General features: G+C 42.1%; 1 protein-coding gene across 2 annotated transcripts; it reads left to right on the top strand.

The window, feature by feature from the left end:
- Positions 1-1,431: 1,431 nt before the first annotated feature.
- mypn (myopalladin) lies at positions 1,432-18,014 on the top strand. Of its 2 annotated transcripts, XM_010734575.3 has the most exons (21): positions 1,433-1,744; positions 3,465-4,568; positions 8,052-8,227; positions 8,317-8,368; positions 8,468-8,918; positions 8,999-9,073; positions 9,152-9,293; positions 9,770-9,793; positions 10,183-10,299; positions 10,393-11,149; positions 11,843-12,964; positions 13,051-13,183; positions 13,853-13,930; positions 14,860-15,081; positions 15,161-15,310; positions 15,405-15,484; positions 15,681-15,807; positions 15,897-16,104; positions 16,222-16,387; positions 16,498-16,631; positions 16,729-18,014. In XM_010734575.3, exons 2-21 carry the CDS (start codon positions 3,466-3,468, stop codon positions 16,905-16,907), a joined length of 5,496 nt encoding a protein of 1,831 aa, XP_010732877.3. In that variant the 5' UTR covers positions 1,433-1,744; position 3,465; the 3' UTR covers positions 16,908-18,014. The 2 variants fall into 2 exon arrangements, with proteins under 2 accessions (XP_027131824.1, XP_010732877.3); XM_027276023.1 differs by lacking the exon at positions 13,853-13,930 and having other exon boundaries at positions 1,432-1,744.
- Positions 18,015-19,838: the final 1,824 nt, after the last annotated feature.

Below are 19,838 nucleotides of genomic sequence, written 5' to 3'. Positions count from 1 at the left end.
TGAGCCATTTAATTTTTTTTATACTAACAAGTTTTGAGCTTTGGTTGACCTGTTTTTGAGGCTCAGATTGGCAGGGATTGCCATGTGACACTGTTTGCCAGAAAGCTCAGACAACCACAGAGTAGTGTTTGACAGTGTCCTAATTCTACTTAAGTTTGTTTGACAACTTACATAAATCACACATTAACTGTAAATATATCAAGTTTGATGTTTTGCGGATTTTACAATACAAATATTATGCAAATATTGTTTTTGCCCGAGTCCGGCGTACTTCTCGGTGGTGCAGTGGTTACCTCAAAGCTAGAAGGGTTTGGGTTTGAACGTGCCATGCGGATGAGGCCTTTGTGTGTAGAATTTGCACGTCCTCCTCGTGTCTGCATGGGTTCTCTCCATCTTCCACCCACAGTCCAAGACATGCAGGTTAATTGGTGACTTTAAATTGCCCATAGGTGAATGAATGAATGAATGAATGAATGTTTGTCTCTGTGTGAGCCCTTTGATGAACTGATGCCCTGTTCAGAGTGCACCCTCCCTTTCACTCTAATGTCAGCTGGGATCTACTCCAGCACCCAGCAACCCTGCAAAGGATAAGAGGTTATAAGATAATGGACGGATGAACTGGCTTACTTTTGCATTAAAGGTTCCTAACATGTATAACCTGTTCATGATGTAAATGTTTTTTGTCTTTTTTTTTGTTGTTGTTGGATAGTGGTCCGTGTACACTAGCTTTTGTCACAGATGCATTTTTGTTAAACGATTCACTTGAATAGAAGTATTTGATACAAGGTCTTACACTGTTTTAAGTGTACCTAGATGCTCAGGCTTGCTTTTCGTTTCCATCGGCGGGTCTTGGAAATTGTTCTCGTCGTCTTTCAAATAAACTAAATTCATTAATCATGGGACACATGTGATTTTGTTTTTCATTAATGAAGATTTAAATTTGGACCTTGAGAAATGTTCTCTTCAATAAGTAGGGATTATTTTAAACCTAATGAAGTAAAAGGAAATCAGTCATTGCAGATGCCAAATACTGGATGTACTGTGTTTATTTGCTGAGATTAAATAACTTTTTTTTTTTTCCCTAATAAGCTGCAAAAAATATCCATGTTAAAACAACTGTGAATAAAATTCCACTTGGCTCAAATGCTGTTTCAGAACTGTTGCAAACAATTTTTTTTTTTCTAAAACCAATAAAACTCTTGAATCCAGTCCAGATGTTTTACCACCTGCATTTTCTGTAGTGTATCACACACACACACACACACACACACACACACACACACACACTCTAGTGCTATGACATTGATTATTGCTGTTGCTCTGCTGTGTTAACATTAGTGTGCGAGAGGCTCAATGAGGTGCTTCTAATTCTGTAGGATGGAGGTCTCTGGTGGACCACTGGAGGAGGAATCCCTTTACAGCATGCTCCCCCTGGCCAATGAGGAGGGACGCCACCCAAGCACATGGGCCAGGCCTCCCCAAAATAACCTGCGACTACTGCACTGAGAAATGTTGCTACTTGTACTGGTGACAAGTTACCCTAGCTACACGGCTCCATATTTTCCTGTAAACTCCAAGGTTAACTCTGTGCGATTAAAACTGGGAAGGCTGGGCAGCTGCCTGTGCCCAACGTTTCCCCAGGTGGCAGCAACCAGAAGACCGGAATCACCCCCTTTTGAGCACAGGTGCACTCTGAGGAGGATTTACCAGTCCTTCACAGGGGCCAGCTGGGTTTACACTGAAGGTAAAACACACCACCCCCTAATTTAATTGTTGTTCACAGTGTCCTGTTGATTGTCTTTTGGCACCAGCCTCTCGTGATGTATATAGCCTCAGACAGGCTTTGAATCTATTTCTGTTTGAATGTTTAATTGAATTATGTTAACCTGCCTGGATGTGTGGTGCTGTGTTTAGCTGGGGGCCTGTTCATCTGAGTGGGCTGTGACTCTGCGTCATTTCACTCACCAGTGGGCCGTTTATGATAATTATAGTTGTGTTTGTGTAATTTGATTAATGATTGTTATGGCTGTTAAAAATCACGATAACAAGGACACACAGTATGAGGGGGGCTTTGTTTTATTTATTTTCTTGTTGATTTTCTTCATGTAAACTGACCCCTCGCTATTATTAGATATGACTTGGTGAGCTTGGAGCCTGTTTGCAAAGGATTAATGTACACAACAGCTGCAGCCTCAGGTCTGTTGAAAGGGCATTACTGCGTCTCTTAATTGCGCTGATTTGAGTGTCAGTAGCATATGTGTACCCTATCTCGTGTCTGTATTCAATAACTTGACCATGCCGAGTGTCAAAAAGTTGAGCAAAGACTAAACGTCATATACGTGCTGGTCTGAGATGGACAGGCTAAAAAGCCTGCCGGTATCCCATCAGATCTGGTATCAGTGCATGAACCTGATACCCTGCCGAGGCTGAAATTAGGCTAAAATAAAAAGCTATTTTTACCACACATCCTCTGCTTTTAACTGCAGTCTCTGTATTCATGTTCTATCTTTGCACCGAATATTTCACAAGAGATTGTTTTAACAACACTGACAGCAATATTAATGAGTTATAACTAAGATATATCAGTACATGTTTTCATGAAGTCTTTATTTATCAGATCAAAACAAGATCTCAGTTGTTCCTTCTTTAGTTACCATAGTCATTTAAAGGTCTGTTAGACATGACTTAAAGGACTCTGTATGTTTGATCATACTGACTGCAAGTTGTGTAGACTTTACATTACTGCTTCTCAGGGCTGCAGTAAGCAATTAGAGATTAATCTCCGGATTAGTTTCTGATTCATTGATGAATGATCTCTTCTGTAAAATATTAGAAAACAGTGAAAAACTCCCTTGACACAGACCTAGAGACCAAGCAGACATCTTGATGTTTGCTTGACCATCTGAAAAGCAGTGCAAAACACACAGATATTGTTTTTTTTTTGTTTCCTTGAAGAAGCAGTAAATCTTCACATTTATGAAGGTGGAAACTGCAGTTTAGCCAATGTCTAAAAGACTTTGTTGCACTCAACTGTTAATTGGCTGATCGCTTCAGTTCTACTGCTTGTCATACTATTCTTTTAAATGTTCAATCCTCCAAACAGCCATTGGTTTCGATGGTTTACAGCGCAGTATGAAAATGTGCTTACAGAGAGCTTGGAATATGCGCTAGACAACTCCATCTATCACAGTGAACACTGAGTTATCATTTTGTTGTAATGCATTGATAATGGACTGTTGTGGGAAATTCAAGAAACTAAATTCACATCTTCCTTTTAATATATCTGTTTGGCCTCAAGATTTTGCTTTCCAGAAAGGGTTTTCCTTTCAACTTCCGAATGCTTGATCTCACCGCCAGAAATCGTTTGCTATAGCTATAGACACACCAGAAAGTCTAATGTAAAAGAAGTAGAGATTATTCTTCTTGATTGTTTGTGTCAAATACAATTGTGATTATTTCCACAGCATGCAGGAGAACACTGACCAGCCACCGTCACTGTCTCAGCTCTTAAGAGAGAGCTACCTGGCAGAAGCCAGGGCCCAGCAGCGCCACAGTGAGATGAGCCGCTCAGACGCGTCTTCCTCACGCCTTCAGATCTATGGGTCACTCAAAGGCAAGGCCGAGGACTCTGCAGGCCACAATGATCCCCAATTCCCAGATCTCTCTGCCTTCCTCAGCCAAGAAGAGTTGGATAAGAGTGTGAATCTGGCCCGCCAGGCCATCGGACATGAGTCTCGTGAGGAGAGGGCAGAGGTCAAGGCTTCTGTCACACCATTAACCCCCTCCAACATTTCCTCATCCTCCGTTTCTTCCTCTGAACCCATATCTGTTCCCTTGGCTAACCCCTCTCCTGCTCCTTTTGCTGCCCCCTCCACTTTGACCTTCACACAGCCAGCTCCTGAATTCAAAGAACTGCCAGCAACACACAACACAGCATTCACACCAGACAGAAAGATACACAAAGCACCCACACGTCAGGAAAACATGATCAGAAACAGCAGGGACTCCAGTGAAGGATTCAATGACTTTAACAGGTCAGGGAGGAACCCCCCATATGGTCTGGAGACCCAGTCCAAGAAGGAATTTCTCAACAAGGCAGCAGACTTCATTGAGGAGCTTTCCTCTCTCTTCAAGGCCAACAGCTCCAAACGGGTGCGACCAAGAGCATGCAAAACCCACAGGAGTAGGACCCAGAACAAGACCCAGAGCGATGGGACGGTTTATACCCTTAGCCCGGACAACAGGGAGCGCACTACCATGCCTGTGGAGGATGAGAAAGAGAGACCCAGCCCTGCTGTTAGTCACCAACCAGAGGTCCAGCTGGACTCTGGGATTGGGCATGTGGAGTTTCAGGACTGCAGGATTACTGAGGAGCAGCAGTACGACTCAGTTATCCAGGAGGCGAAGGAGGAGGCTAAAAGCTGTGCCTTGACAGAATCTCCTTACCCAGTGGAGCCTGTGTGTGAGCCTCCTCATTTCATCCAGAAACTGAAAAGCAGGGAGGTTGCAGAGGGCAGCAAGGTGCAGCTAGACTGCATCGTAAGAGGACTCCCTGTGCCTGAAGTCAGGTAAGGCAAACACAAACAAGTGCTGATATTAGTTGATTTCTTAGTTTTCTGGAGATGCAGTAAGACATTCTGCTTCCATGCTCTTTCAAAATGAGTCCACTTCTGTGTCACTGTAATGTAAAAGAGCAGAAAGAACAGTGTGGTTCTGTGTATGGAGCTTTTGTAGTGCACTGAAGAGTCCTGGACCTTTTATGAATTGTTCCAAGAACCAGAGTTTAGTTCAAGGTGTCAGAGCAGGGAATAATGACATGATATACCCTTTAAATTCTCTAAATTTATTTGACAGCTTTAGTTACTAGTTAAATTCAAATTTTACATTAAAAAAATATATTATAATATATAATACGTTATATTAACAATGCCATCTGGCAGGAGCAGAACAGTATGGTCCATACTTTAAATACAGAAATCTATATTTCTGTACAGAAATATAGGCTATAGATATTTTGTCCACCAGAGAGCACCAATGATTAAAAACCTGTTTTGGTGTTTGGTGTATATATATATATATATATATATTTGAGTTTTAACTCAAATAATGATGTGGATATTGGCCTCAAAATCTACTAATAATCAAACTCTAGTGTCTACATTTTTGTAAAGGTCAGTCCATGTGTGTACTGAATAATTATAAAGTGTTTGGAGAGGTGTGAGATAAATGCTGCTTTTTTCTTGTCACTACCAGACAGAAGTGACATGTGATGATAGCCAACAGCTGATTCTGAATGGCACGAGTGTGTGTGTGTGTGTGTGTGTGTGTGTGTGTGTGTGTGTAGGTGTGTGTGTGTTTGTGTAGGTGTGTGTTTATTGGTGGTCAGCCAGGGTCATGTCTGGGACAAAAGATAATCACATTAGGCTTTCTGTCATTCTGAAGAATAACAGCGGTCAGATTGTTACGAGGATGGTCGTTCTAATTAATGCCATAACCATCTACAATCACTATGTGCCAAAATATGGGAGGAATTTACACCTCTTATTAAAATCAGTTAACTGCCTTTGGCATCAGACTAAAGCAGAATTCATTCTGGAAACTAACAAGACAGTACTTACCAATTCACACTCTTCTGAATGTCAGGGTTTTTTTTGCTTTTTTATGAAAGTTTTGTTAGACTTGTTTGAAAACTCTGGCTGGACTTTACCTCCCAGGACAACAAAGCCTTGAACTGAAGTGAAGCTGGGGTGTCAGACTATAGTGGGCATGGGCTTGTTAGTCTTGCTGAACATTGTTGAGCCACTAACATATACTTGTCCGGGGAGAATGTAGCTCTCTGCCATTTTTAGACTGCACTGGCACAGCAAGCTGTAGTCTGATAATGGAGCACACGCTGAGCTCTTGACAGTGAAGAGTTTGGTAAGATACAGTTATTGCTTGGTTGATATCTTTATATGGTTTGTTTTTGTTCTAAGTACAGAAGTCTCAAGCTTTGGACTGTGTTTCTTACTTAATACGTTAGTTACTTAACATTGTATGACTTATTTTGTTTATTCTCTCGACATTAAGCTCTTTTGACTGAGTTTAGTGTGATGTCTGTGCTTGCCTCTCCCTGCCCATGCAGCTACAATGTGACTATGACTTAAAGGAGTCGAAATAGAGTTGTCAGGTTCATATTTCCCATCAGTCTGCAGTGGTGTACTGTCTCTAGTGTGTCAGGCTATAGCATTGTGTGTATTCTAGGTCTATGTTTAGCATTTTGCGTATGTGATTGGGTCAGCCAGTCAGAGCTCCCAGGCTCCAGAGGGAATCTCCTCTCTGGTTCTGAAATCCAGAGGGAAAATAGCCCTGACAGGTGCAGCGAGTGAGGTCTCTGCCTCACTGACCAGTCAGCTCCTCTACTACTCATGCTTTCAATTTAGACCCTTACTCATTAGAAATGATATATCTCACCTCCAGCTGAACATTGACAGCATATTCTAGCCTGTGTTGCCTGTGTTGTATCCAAGGAACAGATCTTCAGGGTCGCGTCATGTTTTCACTGGAAGCCGCACCAGGATTTTGTTTAAAATACCAGAGCTCAAATGAATTCCTCTCCATAAATCAGGCTCGTTGAAGAGCTACAGGGAGCCTAGTTTGTATTTTGAGAAATAGTTTCTTGTGTGAGTTGTTGACGTATGGAGTTTGGGAAATCCTCCGCTAGTGGTATAATTGCCTGCATATTTACTTGACAAAGCGTTCCATAGAGGTGATCCATAAACCTGGTGACAGGACTGTAAATGATATATGACTTTATGATGACGTCTTGCCAGATAGTAACACATCACCTCATTCCTGTTTGTTTATTGGCTGGCGTTTATAAAGTATCAAGCCTCATCTGCTCAAAATAGATGTACTTTGATGTAGAGGCTGCTGCATAAATTGCTGGTCAGGACAGGGAAAGTTAAAGGTTTATTCTTATATTTTCACAATGAATAGATATATGGTTGCCAACTGCAACGCCAATGTACTAGATGTTACTAAGTAGAACTAATGGCAGGTAAGTGATAGTAGGTAGTTTTTATTATAAATCACAATATTGATTATTATTATTGTCACCTGATTTGAGTCCAAAAGGAACATTTGTTCATTTATAAAGGCAAAAACTAATAAAAAGATAATAAAGTGCATACACATGTTTACTTCTAGGTGTCTTAAATCAATTGTTCGTGCTCATCTTCATAACATCAACAGCGCATAAAAGCCAGCCTCTAAACTGGTATGGCATGCTGCTGTTGCTTCTTGTCTTACAGGGAAAGGGATAGGGCTTGCTCATCAGAACGTTTTCCTCACGGCCTGCGTGATTCTACTGAATGGCACTAAGCCAGAGGCACCATTAGGGAACTGGGAAAGGCACCACATGGTACCGGCCTCATAGAAACAGTGTCAGAAAGTTAATAGAAGGAAAAAGAGAACTGAAAATGAAATAATATCACATAACTGTACTGTCACTAAAGTGGAAAAAGAAATAGAGACAGTTAACAAATAAAAGAAACTTACTGAATAAATATGCTGAGCTTAAGGGTTGCTTAAGGAGTGAGTGAGTATGAAAATGATTTGAATCATACGCTTTGGCTATCACAGTTAGCACATCTTTACCCAAGCAAACTCCAATTCAGTGACGTATTATGTTTGGGAGATTTTGACCAAGACCAAGACACTCATTTCTATACGTGGTCAGGGTGAAAAAGTGACATCCTGAATTTAACCATTTCATACAAAGACACACCATGTCCAGTTGCACTGACGCTCACTAAGACTGTCCCATAATATAGGATACTCTAATTCTTGTATTTCTGGAACTAGAGGAAAGTACATGAAAAAGCTACTCAGTTGGTGATCCAGTATGTTTATATTGCACCTAAATTAAAAATGGGGAAAGACATGGATCGATGGTGGAGCTGAGGCGGGCTTAATGGAGCCTAGGTGCTCAAACAAGCTGCCTGTAACAGCACCCACCTCTTAATCAAAGTGGCCACACTGTTAATTATACTGTATATTTTTAATTACAGGTGGTTTTGTGAGGGGAAGGAGCTGGAGAATAGTCCTGACATCCAGATCATCACCAACGGCGAGCTGCACTCTCTGATTATCGCAGAGGCGTTCGAGGAAGATACTGGACGCTACTCTTGCTTCGCATCTAATTTCTATGGCACTGACTCCACCTCAGCTGAGATCTATGTTGAAGGTGACGTTTCTTTCTTTCTTACTGACACTTCTACAGTCAAGTTAAACACTGTTAGTGATGGAGCGTGTGCACTTTGTACAAATCAACAGGTGCCTCCTCTTCTGAGTCTGAGGGAGAGCAACGCTTTGAACATGTAGCCCAGTGAGTTTGTACCACACTGTCATTTCAAAGAATTATTGTGGACCTTTAATAACAACAATAAATGAGATAAATCCTTCTTCCTTTTTGTAATTCTTCAAGGCTTCAGAAAAAATCTCAACCTACATCGTCAAGTCAAACTCTCTCTGCAAAAGAGGAAGACTCTCTGTCATCTCAACCTGCAGCAGCCACTGAGGAACCAGCAGAGCAGCTCTCCTCTCCACCAACTAACCAAATAATCCCAGAACCTCCTCTACCAGTCCAGACGTCAGCCACCATACTTCCAGTTCCTGAGCTCTTTAAAACACCTGTGGCACCCACAGCGCAGCCTGCTCAGGAGGAGACAACAGTGTTGCCCGTGCAGGTGTTTCCTACATTGTCACCTGGGGATACAGAACTTCCAGAAGCCCAGGAGGTGTCAACATCTGTCTCAGCCATATCCACACCACTGGCAACACAGACAGCCACTGCGACAACTACTTCATTGCCTTTGAACTCAGTGGTCTCTGTGCTGCCTGTCCTGTCAGCTCCAATACAAACATCCCAACCTGAGGTAGAAGAGGTGTTTCTTCACACTAATGATTAGTTTTGTATGTTTTTAACCAACATGTCTGCTGTGTGTTGTTTTTTCAGACTCAAACCTCCAACCACAACTATCTACAAGGGTTGAACGGGCAACCTATCATGGCTGCCCCCGTATTTACAAAGGTAGAGTCCTTCACATAAGGATGCATACTGCTACTGTCTATCATGTGTTTACTGATACAGCCTGTCTTGTCCCACCAGAGCCTACAGGACCTCCATGCGTCAGAAGGCCAGCTGGTGGTGCTAGAGTGCCGCATGAAAGGGGTGCCTTCACCTCGAGTAGACTGGTACAGAGACGGAAAAGTCATAGAAGACTCTCCTGAATTCAGGATCCTGCAGAAAAGTAAGCTCCACTTCTTCCACTACAGTCATGTTGGAAGTTTAAATGAGCTTTATGTTTTTTTTAGAGAGTTGTGTTTCCTTTGTTTATCCTGCAGCCACATTTGACATGCCTTATGTCATAAAGAGTATGGAGTGTTTGCAAATGCATGATTTAAAGACTCGGTTGCATCTTAAATTTAACTGAATTTATATCAAATCAATTTATTTACTATGATAGTGTCTTAAAGTCCTTGGCATGCAGATTTTGGAAAGCTGGAAATGTTGAAGTTGTAAAAGATTTGAAGGTTAAGGATGTGTTTCCATACATTTATACAATTTTTAATCTGTAAAAAGTATCATATTATAAAACAGAGTGAGTGTTTTTACAAATAAAAGTAATCTTGCATCAAATGATTGTGGTGTATGAACATTGATGACAATGATAAGAATTCTTAAATTTTATTGCCCTTTCTAATGATTTTGGTACTTCTCTTTCAGAGCCCAGATCTCCAGCTGAATCAGGTAAATCCTCATCAGTCATGAAAAGTGTTGACTGCACCAAAGCAGCTGCTTGCCTGTATATGATGCCGCACCGTGTACATATTACTCTACTGAAGTGTTTATAGCCCTTGGGAAAGGCTTCTGCTCATCTTCGCTACATAAGCCAGAGCTGCTTTTTCCCTGAGTCTGGACCATATAAGGTAGTCTCTCATCCTGTAGCAAACCACCATGGCAGATCACTTCAACCTGCCTTAGCTGCAGATAGACTCGGTGACACAAAGAAACATCACTGCGAGCATCTGAACAGTCATGTAACTTCCTCACTGTATTAAGTTTGTCTCTAGTTGTGGCATGAATATGACTCAGCTATACCAAACCAACTTATGTGAGTATCACTTTTTTAACTCTAGAGGAAATATGCACTCTGGTCATTGCTGAGGTCTTTCCTGAAGATTCAGGGATGTTTACTTGTTCAGCGAGCAACAAGTATGGAACTGTGTCCAGCACTGCTGCACTAAGGGTCAAAGGTAACACCTCGGCTTTTCTTTACAAACACAGCAGCTATTGTGTGTTCTTATTAAAATACACTGAAATGACTGTCATCTATCTCTGATTCTCAGGCAATGGCAGCAACAGCACCCACATGAGGCCTTTCACCAGTTTACCAGTGGAGCCCAGTCGAGTCCAAGAACCTTCTCCATCAGCTCCCACTGTAGAGGTTACTGTGACCAACAGCATCAAGCCCCACTCCAGCACTATTCGCCTAGACCCTCTTGTCTCTAGCACTTTACGACTGGACCCCTTAAGCACCAGCACCCTCCGTCTGGACCCTCAGAGCTCTAGCATGTTGCGTCCAGACCCTCTCCGCACCAGTCTACCCAGTCTGGAACCCTCCAGCCTGAGCAGCAGCTCCTTCCTCAACTCTTTCAGCACCAGTACCCCAAACTTAGATCCGTTCTCCTTCCACCAGGGTTTTCATGGATCAAGTGGACCACGTCCAGAACCACAGAGCAGTGTACCGGTGTTCTCACACCCAAAACCCTTCACTTCTCCTTCTGAGATTGAGACTTCAGCTGAGCAGGAAGTGTCCAGATCTCCAGTAACATCGCCTGACACGAGCCCCAAAGTTAAGGGGGCCTCAAATCATCAGAATGGGAGCCTTGTTGTGGTACCCCTACCTGATCCCCCTCCTAACTCCTGCCTGAAGACAGGCAACCTGACGAACCACAGAGACTCCAGAGTTGGTCTGCGTGTGCACTTCAAACTGCCTGAGGATGAGGATGATGAAAAAAGTGATGCATCTGGTCAATCTGATGAAGACCCCACTCAGATGTTCCTTAACAAAGAACCACCACCTGTGCGGGCTAAACCCAAATTGTGAGTAAAGCAAATAAAAAAACAAGTAGACTCAAATTTCACTGTGCAACACATGGCTGTCAGAATGGTCTGCAACAGAGATTACCGTGTATGTACAGTACTGCATCAAAGTGAATTAGATGGGCTGTGTTGAGAGGTGGGAGGTTCCTCCTCCACTGCCTCAACAACTAGCAGCTGTAATCAGTTGCAATTCATAAATGAATGCATGCAGACTTCAAATGTGGACCTTCCAGCTTTCTAAAACAAAGGATGGCATTTTCTATCTGTAAGTGTACTTTTGTGCATTTATGTTCATCTAATATTTCAGATAATGCTGTAACTGAAGTTTTGTATGATTTGAGGAACTGTTCACTGTTGTTTTTGTGCATGGCATCATAAGCTTAAAACACAGTGATAAATATGACAATGTCGGTCAATGTGGGTCAGTCTGGATATATTTGCAGTCATTTCTTGGTAAATAAAAAGAGGCCTGTTTAGGATGAAAGCTGCGAGAGCTTGGACAGTGTTTTGTTTGTAGGCCACTTGTTGGTAGCCCATAAAAGGGCAGAGTATTCTTCACGCTGACTTTGGCTCATTCCTGCTGGGGTTTACTGCATGGAGTTAATTTATGAGAGCAGTGCACTGAGCCTCTCTCATTTTCACCATGTATAGTGTCATTTTTTTGGTAGTAACTGGTTTTGCTTTGATCAACAGGGACCCAGCCCAGCTCCAGATTCTGCACAACCAAGTCCTTTTGGAGCAGCAGCAGGAGACCGAACCTCCGACCCAAACCCAAACCCAAATCCAAATCCAATCCCAGCCTCAGTCCCACCCTCCATTCCAGATCCAGATCCAGCCCGAGGTTCAAAGCTCTCATGAAGGTCTGCCGTGGTCCCCAAGAATGCACCGTGAACCCCACCCACCACCTTTCCAGCCCTACCATACTACCACAACAGCACCACAGTCAACAGCCCAGCAACAGACACCCCACTCTGCACCACCATTGACCACTGCCCCCCCTGCTCCCTCTCTGAACTCTGTTCCAGCACTCAACATGACCTATTCAGCCTTTCCCAAAACAACTGCTGCTCCTCCTGTGAGATCCCCTCCTCCTCAGGTCAAGACTTCCTCACTGGTGACCTCTCCTCCACCTGTACCGCACCTGAAAACAGCTCCTCCTCTCAGTGTAGCTCCTGTAATCCAGATGAACACAATCCATGCCTCCCACCTCAACCTGACTCCTGCTGCTCTTGCCAGCACTGCACCCACACCCCACTTTTTCCCTCCACCTGCACCGAAGCTTAGTACAGCCCCTTCAGATTCATCCCCGGCATTCATCACCTCTCCTGCTCCTCTACTGAGAAGCACCCACGCCTCCCTCATGAACCTCACAGCCACTTCCACTACCTTCAGCTATGCCCGGCCTAAAGAGTTCATCGCTGCTCAGACCTTCTCACCAGTCAGGAGTCCTTCCCCCACAGAGTCCCCAGTCCCTCTGCTCCAGGAGCTGGCTGCTGAGCTCAACTCCTCTGCAGCAAGCTCCCCTACTCTCCCGCCATTCTCCCCACCACCAAGGATCTTCCCCACGAGGGTGCTCACGTCTCCCACCAGCCCTCCATCCCTCTTGTCCTCACCCATACCTGGGTCAGCGGCGCTCATAAACAGCTTGTTCGCCGTACGAGCCCAGTCGCCACCCCAGGCCTCCTCTCCCACCTCCAGCAGCTCCACCCCAAGCCCCATTCAAAACCCTGTGGCGTTCTTAAGCTCCGTCCTGCCATCGCTGAACCCAATTCAGCCCACCAACTCAATGGGTCTGCCCAGGGGAGCTCCTTTAGGGTACGTCCTTTCTGACAGATTATAACTCTGATGAGATTAGTGAGCATTGACCCGCTCGAACACATTTCTCCGTTCTGTCTCTTCAGGCTAAAAAAGACCGCACCAAGGGTGCGCCTGCCTTCAACTGAAGAAATTCGTGAAAGCAAAGAAAGTCTCCTCCATGACATCGAGAAAAAGCTTCGATTTAAAGACGACACACCACAGTTTGTACATCAACAGGTACTAAGAGGTTTCCAGCTCTGAAGCTCTGATTGATTTCTCCTTCTGTGACTGCTTCAACTGCAGTGATGTAGTGGTGAATAAATACAATAACAATCCAGTTAAACAACAACTTTTTCAAAGATTCCACATGATTTAGCTCAGCCCAAATGGTGGGTCCACTGAATTATTTAAATATCAAGTTGATTCCAGCCTCCATTACATCCCTGCTCAGTAGGACATTAAACTACGGTGTGAAAATTAATGTCAATAAATGATCAGTTTGTTGACATGGAGGTATGTGTTCGCAAAGTTTTAACTAACCAACTGTTGCTATCTAGTTTTTTATACTCTGGACTGTATATTAACCAATGTCTCCAGCTTTCTACCGATGTGTTCATGTTAAGACGACTGTCCCTCAACAGATATTTTAATGTAAAGTCCTAAACACATAAAACAGACATAAAATCACTCCTTGTCTCAGAAGCAACGAGGACCTTCAGTTCAGGAGAGCATCATCCATTATTTCCTCCCCAGTCATTCACGGTTATTCATCATTGTTTGTCATTGTTTTACCGTAACAACATAGGCATGCTAATAACAATAGCTTGCGTGTTGTTCCATCAGTATACGTTTGTATGTGTGTGTGTCTTTTGTTGGTGTTCATCATCCATCCCTATCCTCTCATAGAAGCTGAGTATTGTGGGGAAAACAGCGAGCAGACCCCTTGGACCAAACATTCCTGCTACTGTCATTAACTATGATGAGGTACAAGGATTCTCCCGTCCCAAGCACTGCTTTGCTCGAGGCTGTATGGGTTATTAAGATGTTTCAGACCGAGGTTACCAAACTCTGGATATTCTCATACACTTATCTAAATACCGTGGTTAATCAATATCTCTAATCAAGCATTCAAGCTGCTGTTAACTAATATATAACCCACACTAATAATCTGAAAAACATATTTTAAGGTTAAAAATGGGTAAAGTGATCAAATGTAACAAATGTACTGTTGTGTTCTCCAGTTATCAGTTAACTCATTTTACATTTTCCCCACTGAAGCTTGCGGCCCCTTTCTACCGTTTGTTTTTCAGATTTTCCCAAAATGCCAACATGACAAAGTTCTTCATCTTCGCAAACAGCTTTCTGACCTTAACTCACAAACCTGTACACAGTACATATGGTTTTATCTTTCTGCTAGGCCATAGATCTAAAAAAAAGCTATAAAGTTGTTCTGCGTATGAATCAAATTAGGTGCTTAAATGTCAAGAAAGAGTTTTTCAACTCTGCTCTTCATCTTCCTCTGTTCTCTGTTTTACCTTCAGCCTTATTTTGTTTGGTCGGATGATATCTTTACCAACCAGGAGTGATCCTGTCAGAGAGATACCACTGCATGATCCATATCATCAAGTGGTTTAAAGTCACAATCTGTTTTTGTTTTGTGATCTAAGTTATAGATTGCTGCTTTAATACCACTGTTGCTACATGGGAAATAGTTGCACGCTCCTCTCGTGTTAATGCATACCTCTCCAAGTGCATTTGTTGCTTCTCTCAAAGCGTCCATGTATATTATATGCATGTTATCAAAGTCACCAGTTTCCAGGCAAATTCGGTGTAGGCGCAAAGACAAATGGTGCACGCAGTAATGCGACTTTGACTGTGGCGATTACTTTTATGTAGTGGTTTTCCTTTTCCAGGAGTACAAAGTGTCAAGTTTTGAGCAGAGACTGATGAGCGAGATTGAATTCCGTTTGGAGCGAACACCAGTGGAGGAGTCTGATGACGAGGTGCAGCACGATGATGTCTTCACAGGAAAATGTATCGCACCCATATTTGACAAAAAACTGAAGAACTTCAGAGCTATGGAAGGCGTGCCTGTCACTTTCTCATGTAAAATAGTGGGAATCCCTGCTCCAAAGGTGAGAGGTCAACAACTGCAAATAACAGCATGATTGTTCTTTTATATCTCTTAAATGTATCCTTCACATCTCTCATCAGGTTTACTGGTTCAAAGATGGCAAGCAGATCTTGAGAAAGAACGTCCATTACAAGAAGATCAGAGAGGGGGATGGGACCTGTGCCTTACACATAGAGTCCACGACCAATGATGATGATGGCAACTACACCATCATGGCAGCTAACCCACAGGTAATACTTCATGCTCAGCTTCCTGTTATGTTATTAATTCCCACCCCCCAGTCTGAAATCTGATTTGCTATTTGATATTTAATGATCACATCAGGGACGAATCAGTTGCTCCGGTCATTTGATAGTCCAAACGGGACCTCCCCGAAACCGAATGACACCTATTCACTCTCAGAGGTGAGCAGGACTGAGTGTGCAGTGTGATGTGCAAAGGTAAGAAGAATCCCTTACTGCACGAGGAACGAGCCAATTTATGCCCCCTGACATTTGTGCTAAAAATGCGAACACGCACCACAACAAAGACCGCTATGAATTAATATCCACCATAACACCGTTCCATAACATGCTCCACTCACCTCCTTGCATTTTTCAGGGTGCGAACCCGCATACAGGAAGTTGAAAGTGAGCAAACCCAGGAGCGCTTTTTTCGGCCTCACTTCCTCCAGGCACCAGGGGACATGCTGGCTCACGAGGGAAGACTCTGTAGACTAGACTGTAAGGTAAGCAGCAGGTCCTGACATGTAATACAATCTATAAAATATTATATTTTTGCCTCACCTTACTTTCAATTTTTTTTTTTGTATTACAGGTGAGTGGCCTGCCCAACCCAGAGCTGATGTGGTTGGTCAATGGCAGGCCAATATATCCAGACTTATTACACAAGATGTTGGTCCGTGAGAACGGGGTACATTCTCTGGTCATTGATCCTCTGACGCAGAATGACGCCGGCACATACACCTGCATTGCGAGCAACAAAGCAGGGCAGAGCTCCTTTTGTCTAGAGCTTAAAGTTGTGGGTAAGGACTTGATACAATCAATGATCTTACGTACGTACGAAAATCAGTTGAACACTTTAGTGTGATGCCCTGTGCTCTGTATGGAAGTTCCAGTAATCTGAATCATGTCCATTTTAGAGAAAGAGATGAAGCACCCACCTCAGTTCTCAGAGAAGCTGCAGAATATGGGTATTCCTGAGGGGACTCCAGTGAGGCTGGAGTGTCGGGTGGTAGGTATGCCCCCTCCAGTGATCTTCTGGAAGAAAGACAATGACACAATTCCTAGAACCAAGGATAGAATCAGGTTAGTAGGAGTCCTGAGCTTCTCCATGTAGCTTTTTTAGCACCGTGCATTGCTCAACATAATGGTTTCAAATACGTCTAAAGTAATCCTCCATTATCTGTTTATTCCAGCATGACCCAGGATGCAACAGGATATGTGTGTCTCCTTATTCAGCCAACAACAAAAGAGGATGCTGGCTGGTACACAGTGTCAGCCAAAAATGAAGCTGGAATTGTATCCTGCACCTGCAGGCTCGATATATATGGTTAATATTCTGTCTGGCTGTATAACTATCAGCTCTATTAAGACATGTGCCATATTTTTAGCATTTAGTAATACTAGCTATCTGCTGCACCCTTCAGCACAATGGCATCAGAGCGTCCCTGCACCCATGAAGAAGGCTCAGCGCACAGGCAGCCGCTATGCAGCTCTGACAGGCCAAGGGCTCGACATCAAGTCAGTTTTCCACACATCGGAGACCAGCCCCATTCTCTTCGCCAGCTCCCCTCCTGAAGCCACACTGGAGAGTGAGGAACTGTGAAAGGTCCAGCACAATGACCCTCAGAGGCCTCCCAGCATGTCATGCGACCTCCCTGAGGTCACAACAGTGGGAAAAGAAGAAGGAGAATGATGATCTGAGCAGATTGTCATGCGATTTGTGTGATGCATTTTGAAGTGATACATTCAGAATAGAGAGACAAAGAATTATTGTGTTAAAGCTATCTGCACTGATAGTGGGTTTGTCACCATTCCTATATACTCAAGTCATATGAAGAGTGTTTCACATATAGAAAACTGACAGATTTGCAAAGTCTTAGCTCATGAGCCATCAGTGGAGTTGAATAGTGTTCTGTGACAGGTTTGAATGACTCACGTTTTGTTTTCTACATTACATTTAGCTATGATAGTGAGGTTGTTGCTGAATGTTGGTGATCTGTTCTTAAATGGTAATCCTATTCTCAAAGTGGTACTTGCACCACTTATTCTTTTTATTGCAGATCATGTATACCTGTATTGGTAGTAATAGTTTCTTTTAAAGTTTATATTAAAAAGTAGTTATAAGTTATTGTTTATTAATAGTGAGAAATAGTTTAATAGACATTTGAATGTGCCATTTAGATAAGTTCATTTAAATGGCTCCAACAAGATTCTGTCTTCTTCATCACTGGTTCACATATTTGCACCATGTTCTTGTGCATGCATGCCAATGGCTGATGAAGATGAAATAATATATAACTTAACAAACACACTGTGCTGCTCACAGTCATAATAATAACATGCTGATAGGTTGGAGGAGTTTCATGGTTAGTGATTTAAACACAAACGTTTTCTTTGAATTTTTGTTTTGTTTTCAGGTAATTTCATTCATCTTTGCATTGACAAATTGTATCTAACAGTTTGAGATGTAGCCTCTTATAAGAGGAATGAGTCTGATTTGACTAAATGTTATTGGAAAAGTATTTTTTTTCTGTTTTGTGGTCAGGTGTATCCTGCAGAGAGTATTACTGAACTTTGAATAAGATAAATTAATTTGGAAAAAAAAACATATTTAAGAATAGTTTGAAAGCACATACTCAACTGATGTAAAGTTGCACATTGTAAAATAGTTTTGTCCTTCTCAGAATAAAGTTATATTTATTCAAATGAGCGATATGTTGGGCTTATTAGAGTATTACAGTATGCCTGGTATGAAGATCAGTCATGTGTGAAGGTTTAAGAATTTTCTGTACACTGCATTCAAATAGTTTAGTGGAAGTAGTTTTCTGCTAATGTGGGTTCAAATCTAAATTTCTGCTGTCACTGCTTGTTTTGACTATACTGTAATCAGAGCCCTGTTATCTTAAACTGGTGCCAAATTCAAAACAAATGGGAAAGCACAGGAGCCAATTAAGCATTGCTAATCAGTCCAATTAGAGGGGAAGGGAACTCAAATAGGCATAAAATTACATTCACCTTATGTGCCCTAATTAGACTCGAGGCTCATTTGACCAGCTGCCAGGCCTGCTTGTTCACTGGATGCTGTGTGTTGCTCAGTAGTAAATATCTGGGGGTTTGGGATGAGCTTTTTGTTTTGGTATGAGGTTTATTTAGTGGAAAAGGGATGTTTTTGTCCAACAATATCACAGGGATCGCACAAAGTCTTGCCTATTTTTATTAAAAGTTTAAAGTTTAAAATGTTTTCAGTGTAAGAAATATGCTTGCATTTGAATATATATATATATACTCCTTATTCAAAATAATCTGGCGTTCATGTTAATATGAATATCTGGTAAACTAAAGTGATAGTAGTCATTGATTGTTGTGAGTATAAAAGAATTTTGTAACTTCTTAAAAAATTTAGATTTATAGTAACTATTTCGATGTGACGTAAAGGTTTTGAAATTTGGTTTAGGTTAACTTGAAAGTGCTTGAAAAGCTCTTGAATATTACTCTTAAAAACCCTGTAAAGCACCCATGTTAAGTGTCTCACTATGCTCATTAAAATGAGTTATTAGCTTATTAACACTGCTCCTTTAAAAGTAATCCTGTGACAATAATGAGATTTATCCAGTCAAACCACACAGAGAGAATCCTTTCATACACTTTCTCTTGTACTGAAACATACGCTTTGCTTTGTGCTCTAATCTCCATTCCTCCATAAGGAGAGCTGGATTTATAAGGATACATGTTTCTGTCAGAGCAGACCGGTCACTCTTTAGTTGTGACATATGGCTTTTGACAGAGGACATGGCTCAGCCATCAGTGCTCAGACAAGCCAATCACATGAGGGGCTGCAAAAAAAAAAAAAAAAGGGTGGACACGGAAGGGCCGGGCCACGTCTGAGACAAGGTCGTCAGACAAGACAAGCAGCAGCTGGCAAACTACATCAATCTGTAATCAATGAACCAACTGGTAGATGGGATTATATGCCTAATTGCACAGCTAACCAGTCCATCCCAAAATGACCAGACAGCATCAGCTTGTGTTTATGACCCAATACCAGAGTCGGGCATTATTCTAGGCCTCTGACAGTGATTAATCATTCATAACCTGCCTCTACACCCAAGCTCTGAGTCTGTCAATACACAGTGACATGAGCTACATGTCCTTCCTGTCAAAGGAAACAGGGGTGGAAGAAATATTTATATCCTTTACTTTAGAAAGTGCATTACAAATCCTACAAGTTAAAAGTACAGTATTACTACTGTATATAGCAGTATACTAAGCAACTAAGTAATAAAAAAGTTTTATTAGTAGAAGTTTCATTTAAAGCATTAAAAGCAGAATGTCTCCTATTGTTATTGGTGCATCAATATTAAGATGCAATTAGGTTGTATGTTTTTGGGTAGTTTATAACAATATTTTAGTACCTCTTCATTTTGTATGTAAACATCTTTATCTGTAACACAAGAGTCAAAACAGTTATGTATTATGTACTCATGTATTATTATGTGTTGTGTAAGTAAGTAGAATCAAATTAAAATACTTAAGT

The sequence above is a fragment of the Larimichthys crocea genome, unplaced genomic scaffold (genome assembly GCF_000972845.2).
Source record: "Larimichthys crocea isolate SSNF unplaced genomic scaffold, L_crocea_2.0 scaffold271, whole genome shotgun sequence".
NCBI lineage: Eukaryota > Metazoa > Chordata > Actinopteri > Sciaenidae > Larimichthys > Larimichthys crocea.
The sequence above is the reverse complement of the archived record's forward strand: the minus strand, read 5'-3'. Positions and strand labels throughout refer to the sequence as shown.

Excerpts from the sequence above, each read along its gene's own strand:
- mypn (XM_010734575.3), top strand. The coding sequence starts at position 3,466 with ATGCAGGAGAACACTGACCAGCCACCGTCACTGTCTCAGCTCTTAAGA. Across the intron at positions 12,965-13,050 it reads CCCAGGGGAGCTCCTTTAGG|GCTAAAAAAGACCGCACCAA; the intron begins GTACGTCCTTTC and ends CTGTCTCTTCAG. Across the intron at positions 13,184-13,852 it reads CACAGTTTGTACATCAACAG|AAGCTGAGTATTGTGGGGAA; the intron begins GTACTAAGAGGT and ends ATCCTCTCATAG.